The 8,087-nt window shown below is 34.5% G+C and overlaps 1 protein-coding gene across 3 annotated transcripts in view; it reads right to left on the bottom strand.

Moving 5' to 3' along the window:
* Nucleotides 1-8,087, bottom strand: part of ST6GALNAC3 (ST6 N-acetylgalactosaminide alpha-2,6-sialyltransferase 3) — a 612,627-nt gene that overhangs the window by 225,107 nt on the left and 379,433 nt on the right. For all 3 annotated transcript variants that reach the window (XM_006146060.3, XM_006146059.3, XM_006146061.3), the window contains exon 3: nt 3,270-3,679. In XM_006146060.3, coding sequence (XP_006146122.1) covers nt 3,270-3,679 — 410 coding nt within the window. The remainder of the gene's footprint in view (nt 1-3,269; nt 3,680-8,087) is intronic.

Here is an 8,087-nt window from a genome sequence, read left to right as displayed (position 1 = left end):
CCCCATGCCCATAAGAAAAAACCTCCAAAAAAAAAAAAAAAAAAAAAAAGAAAAGAAAAGAAAAGAAAAAGTATTCTAATTTCTAATGTGTTTATTAGTTGGTCCAGACTTACTGTATGAATTTAGGTATATATATTTATTGTACTACTTCATGTTTACTCTAATGAGAAATTGCTTTAAACAAAAATAAAACTACCAGTAAAATGAAAAGATATCTACCTTAAGTGGGAGGGTCATATTTTTAAAAAGTGATTTTTGACTATTTGAAGAAGCAAGCTGAGAAGCATTTTTTTAGGAACTCCATTTAAACATTTTTTTTCTTATCATGAATCACTTTAACTACTAGTGACATAATTTTTTTTAATTCTATAAATTATACATGATAATAGTGACATGATCTCTTTCCATTAAAAACTTGATGATAAAAATGAGTACTTGCTAAAAAGTTCCAATGAGTACAGACAAGTCAAGTTAAATGGCTTTAAAATGAAAGTAAAATTAGAGGGGTACCATTTCTTCCCTGCTTCCTCATGTCTGCAGTGATATATCCCGCTTAACTTACTTCTGTTTAATTAAGAGAAAAATATTAAAAACTTTTCTGGGGATAAAACAAATATATACTTTGTGAACACAGGTCCACATAAATGCTTGCCTTTATAACTTCTTCTTAAATGTCAAATAATGTCAAAATGTTTACAATAATCATAGTGCTTGTTGTACTGTTATTTTTGTTCTAAGATTGTTGTGTGTTTGTATGTCATGGGATAAAGCTGATGAATAAATTATATTAGTGACTCTGGAAGCTGCAATTGTTCATATGGTAGAAACAAGAAACTGATGTAAGCTAAATGAGGTGATATGAAACCTAGTATCCCTGAATTTGAATATAAAATTTTGACTTGAACTCATACAATTTTATATTTAAACAATATTATAGCATATATTGTTTATATATTGGTTTTGTTCAGTGTTCACAAAGAGCAATCCAGCAGCAATGCATGCTCATAGCACCAAGATTATGCTTTCTTGACTACTTAAAGGAATCAAAGTTCTTTGGAGAAATGTCTGAATCCAGTTCTGCATCAGGATACGTACAAGAAGAGCCTGAAATATCTGATAATACCAGGAAGCAGAGGAGTTATCTAATACTACCAAAGGCACATCAAAAGGATAGGAAGCCAATTTGGAAAGGTCCTCACAGGCTGAAAGAGGACATTTTGAGCACAAGGATATAAACATAATTGATTGAAATAATTCAAATACATTTAAGTATAAGCTAATATGTAAATATTAATGATAATGTATGTGCAGTCACCTTTGGAGGAACTAATGCATTAAAATTGGTAAAGAGATCAGTTGTGTCTTCTGTCTCATGGTAACCAAATAGTTAGGGCAAGTTTCTCTTCATGAAGTATATCAGCTAATAAATAAACATGATAAAATGTAACCATTTTTTACCACTAATGAATTATTGGATATAGATAATGATCATTAATGGCATCTAACTTGAAATAAAGAAAGAAAGAAAGAAAGAAAGAAAGAAAGAAAGAAAGAAAGAAAGAAAGAATAAAACTAGAGGAAAACATTCTCCCAAAGCTATTCTCTCCTAATTCTTGTACAATCTGAGACAGTGTTGTTTTACTGCAACCTCACAGCAAAAGCTGATATGTGATAAAGACAGAGGAACAAAGACCATGCTAAGCTCTTCTCTGATACCCCCAAATGATTCTAGGGCTTAGAGTTATGACTGGGGGATACCCTGAGGGCTACTCTAACTAATGAGAAACCAAATAGATCTAATTAATTGCCTTGCTCTGGGCTAGTGAGAGACCAGACATTTCCAAACCTCTTGAGAATTGCCATATTTATAGAATGGTTCTACATGTTTCTTTGAAGCACCATATCTACTTCTTTTATTTCTGTTGCCTGTCTCTTTGGAAAGCTTATGAATCAAAGCTAAACTTTGACATTATTCTTGCTAATACAAACAGTAGAAGGGACCAGTATTATGGTTATTTCTGTGTTATATTTCCATATAAAGTTGTATATTTTTGGTGCTCAAAAGTAAAAGTTGCTAAATTCAAATCAACCCACATTATCAGTAGGAGAGTTGATTCGCCTAAAAATATTAAATAATTATCAGAATTCAGATTATATCCAGAGGGATACAAGAAACTGCTTCCTCTCAAGCACATACCTGAATATAGTTAAAAGTTTAGATTGAATATTATTGAACAGTAAAAGATATACATTTTGAAAAAATCAGAATATGAATAATAGAATTATAACTGATGTCCAATTAATCCGTGGCATCGCACAAATAAGCAAAACTCACAGAAAATTTAAAACCCTAGCCATCAGTTTTAGTATCTTCCTTCAAAATCCTTTATTAGAGGTAGATATATAAGCCAAGATCAACTGATTTGTAATTACACATTTCCCCCTTACAATGTTTATCTTTCTAAAGAGGAGAAAAAAAGGCTAGCAATAGAATTGTATGGGAGACAAAGAGGATTAAAAGGGAACAAAGAGAGGAAATAGGAGAAGGAAGGGGAAGAAGGAGGTAAGCAAGCCTCAAGAAAAGGAAGAGAAAAGGGTGGTTACGGAATGCTGCATAAATAATAGAGGTAACACAAAAATGCAAATTGTTTTTTGGATAATTGAGTGAAGGGTATTTATACTTCATTTCTCTTTAAGAATCCAACTGTGAATAATGTTAAATAATGAATAATTTCAATATGGTATTCTGTTTAACATATTGATACCAGGTTATGGTATTCAAGATAAGGTCTATTTGCATGCAAGAAGGTATGCAATCTTATCAGAGAATCGATAGCCTTTCTTATCTGTGGTCTCAGGTAAAATTTAGTCACAATTTCCAGAGGAGTTTAGATCAATGCATACTCCTGAAATTCCTTAATATTTTTCAGTTTTAAAACAAACAAAAAAATGCATGGACTTTCTCTTTCAGCTGAAACCCAATTTAATCAATAGCAAACTGAACTAAATAAGAGAAGATCTAAAGATATCTCAGGGAAGCATCCAGTGTTTCTAGGACTCTTAAGCCAATCAAAATAGAACAGAAGGTATTGTAGGTGGAAGAAATGGGACCTAGTTGCTGGCTCATCAAGTAATCATAATAGTCAAAAACATAAAAGAGTCAGTTTAAAAAATAACTCTGTTAATTTTATAGCTGGAAAAAAAAATCAGCAAAGGATTTAGCATAAAAGCTAATAAAAGACAGTAAGACTGTTTCAGAGAAGACTCACCTGTCTTTCCCAGTTTCCTTCTTAAAAACTCCATCGCAGTAACTCATGCGCTTCTCTGTGGTCACATAAATTTGGGCATTTGGATAGACATCAACAGTCTTTCTCAACATGTTGTAAACGATGCCATTGCCATCTTTCCTCATGTTGCGGAAAGGCCCCCAAATAACATAAATAGTAGTATTTGCTTCTTTGAAAAAATAGTCAGGATTTTTTAGCAAAAGAGGAACACTGGTATGGGACACGACTCGAATTGTTGTCATGCTGCCAACATCTTCTTCATAACTCTTGGTGGGGGCATTGTTCATTCTCCAAATGCAAGAAGATCGATCTATCTCATTTCCCACCTTCTGGCCAATCATCTGACCTGAGTTTGACACTATGGCACAAAGGTCACAGTCCAGTTGCAAAGGCTGAAAAACAAAAAGAGAAAGAAGGCAGAGGGGAAACACATGTAAATTGGTTAATTCCAGCTAGTAAAACAATTTTCCTCTAGAAAATAAAAAGTACTGATATTATATAATTGTTCGACACAGAAAAATCTCTGATGTGTACATACCAACCCTACAGTCTGCTATAGATAATCAAGGGAGAGGTATGATTCCATTTAAAATGTAGTTACATCATGGTAAAAAAAATTAATTTCTACAATTCCCATATGTCAGTTTAAAATTAAATAGAAAAATAGTCTTTTGTTTTCCACTCTAAATGATAAGCTGTTTAATTTCAACTGAAATAAAGAAATATGGAAAGATTTTATCTCTATAATAAGGTTTGTGGCTATAAATTAAATGTAAAAGAAACATATGTATGAATCTATTCTGTATTTTACTTACAGATATGAATAGTTAGGTAGCATTTGATAAACATATGAAGAGTTCAGCAAATGATGAAGCTTGGAAAGGTTTTCAGAACTCAGAACTGTTTAAGACATGCCCCACGCTGGCAACATGTCTTGTTGATAAACATCTTGCTCATCCCTCTTCTATGAGAGTTCATATTTTGTATGTGACATTTGATCCTGAATTTGTATTGTGCCAGTTGGGAGTACCTCCTCTCATTCTGTATTGTTCCTATTTTTACTTGTTGTATTGTACTTTAATTTATAGTTTAATTATGTCTGTCCACTAGACAGTAGACTGTAAGAACAATGTCTCTTTAATTTTAACCCCATTCCCCAGAAGTCTCTGAAATACATTAGTTTAATATATAATTGGTTAAGTCAGGAAGTGAAAGGAATTGAATTAAAATAGCTTATTACGAGTTTGAATGATAAACTTAATGTTAGGGAAGAGATAAACTTTCCCAATTTACTATATCTAGAATTGTTGATTTCAGTGAAAAGAGAAACACAGTTCAGAGAAATCATATCAACATACCAGCAGGTTTAGTCTAGATGCTACAATCTACAGGTAATCGGAGAGAAAAATCATGTGGGTAATTATAATATGACTGCAACATATCAACTTTCCTATTGATGATAGATACTCATAGTAGTTACTGAGGACCTACTACGTGGCAGGCACAGTTCTGAGGGCTACAATTAGGTGTAAAAAGTATAAACAAAAATTCCTGTCCTCATAAGGGTTATATTCATATTCTTGGGGACAAGGAGGAAGGTAATAAACAAATCAAAATACTACAGAATATGTTAAGAGCTGATAAGTGCTAAATAGAAAAACAGTAAAGCAGAGAAAGGGTTTAGAAGATATGCTTGTGCATGTGTGTATGTATGCTTGTATGTATTGCTGGAGTGGTCAGAAAAAGGCTTCACTGAAAAAGTGATAACTGGGAAAAGATTTTAGTGAAGTAAAAGGGCTGGCCATGTGAATATGTGGCATAAGAAAGCATTCTGCACACTAAATGCAAAAGCCAATGCAGACAACCTGATGCAGGAGAGAAATAGGAGGGCACTGTGAAGAGAGCGAGTCGATATTACCATCAGAGACATGGCAGGAGACCACTTAGGGCCTTTGACTTCACATGAGATGAAGAGGCTTCAGGGCTCTCATCAGAAGAATGACTGATCTGAGTTATATTTTAGTAACTTTGGCTGCTGTGTGGAAAGTTGATAAAAAGAGGTAAGTATTGGAGCAGGGAGAACAGGTTAATTCTATAATCCCAGGAAGAGAGGATGGCAGCTTAAACCATGTTGAACATCAGAGTTGGTGAGGAGAAGCTGATCACATTCTGGAAATACTCTAAATATACAACCTACTGAATTGGCCTATAAATTGAATTGGAAAGGTGAGAGAGAAAAGTCAATGATAAGTTTAAGCATTTAGCCTGAGCAAGTGAAAGACTAGGGCTGCCTTTACTTGAGAAGAAGAAGGGAAGGCTTCAGAAAGAAGAGGATCAGGGGAGGAAAATGAGTTCATTTCCAGACTGATTAGATTTCAGATGTCTTGAACTCAGACTCTTGCACTAAATCTTATAACGAAATTACTCACACTGTTTTAAAAAACTACCACCACCCACCAAATTCTTCAAATAATATGAGCCTTTTATATAAAAAAAAGCTTGAAAAAATAAAGAATACATAAAAGAAGAAAAACTCTCCACATTCCCATTGCTCCACAACCACTACGAATATTTTGTTACAGTTTCCTCTTTTCCAGATAGATTATCTTAGATAGGTTGACAAATAAAATCTGTACAATTCAGCAGCTTTGGTCTTTGATTCAGTTCTATATTATTAACCTTTATCATGTCAGTAAATAGCCCTTAAAGACCAAAGATTCTTGATATTCCATTATATGGATATACCATAATGTGCCTATTTTCCTACTGCTGAGCATTTAGCTATTATCTGATTTTTTTCTACAATGAAAAAGTGCTTTGATGAACATCCTTCTGCTTCCTGCTGCATTTTGGATGTTAACAGTTACTATGTTAATTTAAATTTGTTTCTTTGATTTAGTTTTATTGTGTTCCTATAAAATATGTTAGACTGTCAAGGCATCTATTTTGAGACATCAAAATTACAAATTTCAGGAAAAGCTTAAGTTTCAGAAACCCACAAAGGACCATAGGTGAGGCACCTGAAACTCCACTAAAGGGGCTGTCTGTCACCCTGACAGTAAGGTTTCTGAAAGAGGAGCTGCAGGTGGTCTAGTCCTTAGATTTGAATACTCAAGGTAGCTATGTATAAGTACCTTACCTCACTTGTAAATAGGGGTTTATAGGTTGCTTTCATAGTGAAGACTTTACAAATGGCCAAATGGAGGCACAAGGGGATACCTGGTGGGGTCAGGGGTTAATCTCAGACCCTTCCCCATCCACTTAGGTGCCTACATTCATTTATGTTACAAAGAAGAACACAATATTCCTCCTTCCAAGCAATATGTAGCAGGGCCTGCCATCTATTACACTTAGTCAAGCCCTCCAACCCACTTATAGTCATGTAAATCAAAGCCTAATTTAAACAGTGTGTGTCCTGTGGCACATTTCCGACTTATCATTAAGATGCATATGGCCCAAGGAGGTTACATTCCATTTACTGTTCCAAGAAGTTGCTGCTTCCATTATATATGGGAATTATATAACCCATGTCTGGGTTATAGCCTCCACAAATTAAAAAAAATCAAAAAGAAGAAGGAAGAAAAAAGAAACAAACAAACAAACAAAAACCTTGGATGTATTCTATTCTATAAACTCCCACAATTTGCATTGGATTTCTCAGTCATTATAGTGAATTAGCCAGTTCTGCTATAACAAGGCCTTAATTTAACTAATAAGAATCAACATACGGGTCTCACTTGACAATTGTAACCTCTGAAAGTGATCAATTAAGACATCACAATCTGTTTCACAACAACATATTGGGATGCCACAGCTGTGCAGATTATGAGGTCAGCAGCTGACTAACAACTTGAGAGCACGCACTGGGAACAGCAGCCTCTTGTTGATGCGACAACATATAACCGGTCAGAGTGCTGTAAGTGTAAGGCTTTGGGGGTTGATGGTGATCTCTAAATTTCCCCTTCACTTTTTTTTCACTTTTCACTTAATCATATTGTCAATAAGGCCAGAGTCTTAAAGGACTTCTACATATCTATGCTTCTTTACAATCCAGCCTAGCTATCTGACTTCTTGAGTGAGGTACCAAGAGACATAGCCAAACTCAGTGACTATTCTGTTTACCACTTAGTTATAGGAACTAAAATTTATGACAGATGTGCTGGACCAGATGAAGGAAACATTTCTCATCATAATCAAACGCTTCAGGTAGCACTAAGAGCTTGCTAAGGCCCAAGGGACTCATTTACATGTTTGAAGCCACCTTCAAACTACAGTATCCTATGATAAAAAGGATGAAATATCTAGCCTGAATGGATGGTTTGACCCAAGAGCTGCTCTTATCTAGTTATCTTAGTTTCTTTCATTAGCTTTATTGTTTCATCTTTTGAACTCAACATTTTGTTGGAAAGTGCCACTGTAGTCTTGAACTTGTTGATGTTATTTGGTTGGGGGTCTTGGCTTGGAAATGTATTCCACATGCCTCTACTCCCTCTGTTCTGCCTCAGTAAGCTGGTACTCTTTCTATCTAAATATAGTCCCTGGATTTTCTAAGATCTTTGTTAAGATTTATCTGGTTTCATTTTACCAAGCTTTATCTTATTTTTGAATTCTCCTTTTTAGTTGAATGGTCTCTATTTTTGTTTCTTTTCATTAAAAACAAATTTATCGGGTCAGCTCCATGGCCTGATGGCTAAGGCAACTGGATTCCACAAAATTTTAGTCTATAAGGAAGAACATGATAGTCTTCTTTCTATGGCTTGAGTCCCAGACCCTGCAGCTTACGAAACATGCTGGGCATAT

The sequence above is a fragment of the Tupaia chinensis genome, unplaced genomic scaffold (genome assembly GCF_000334495.1).
Source record: "Tupaia chinensis unplaced genomic scaffold, TupChi_1.0 Scaffold000164_1, whole genome shotgun sequence".
NCBI lineage: Eukaryota > Metazoa > Chordata > Mammalia > Scandentia > Tupaiidae > Tupaia > Tupaia belangeri.
The sequence above is the reverse complement of the archived record's forward strand: the minus strand, read 5'-3'. Positions and strand labels throughout refer to the sequence as shown.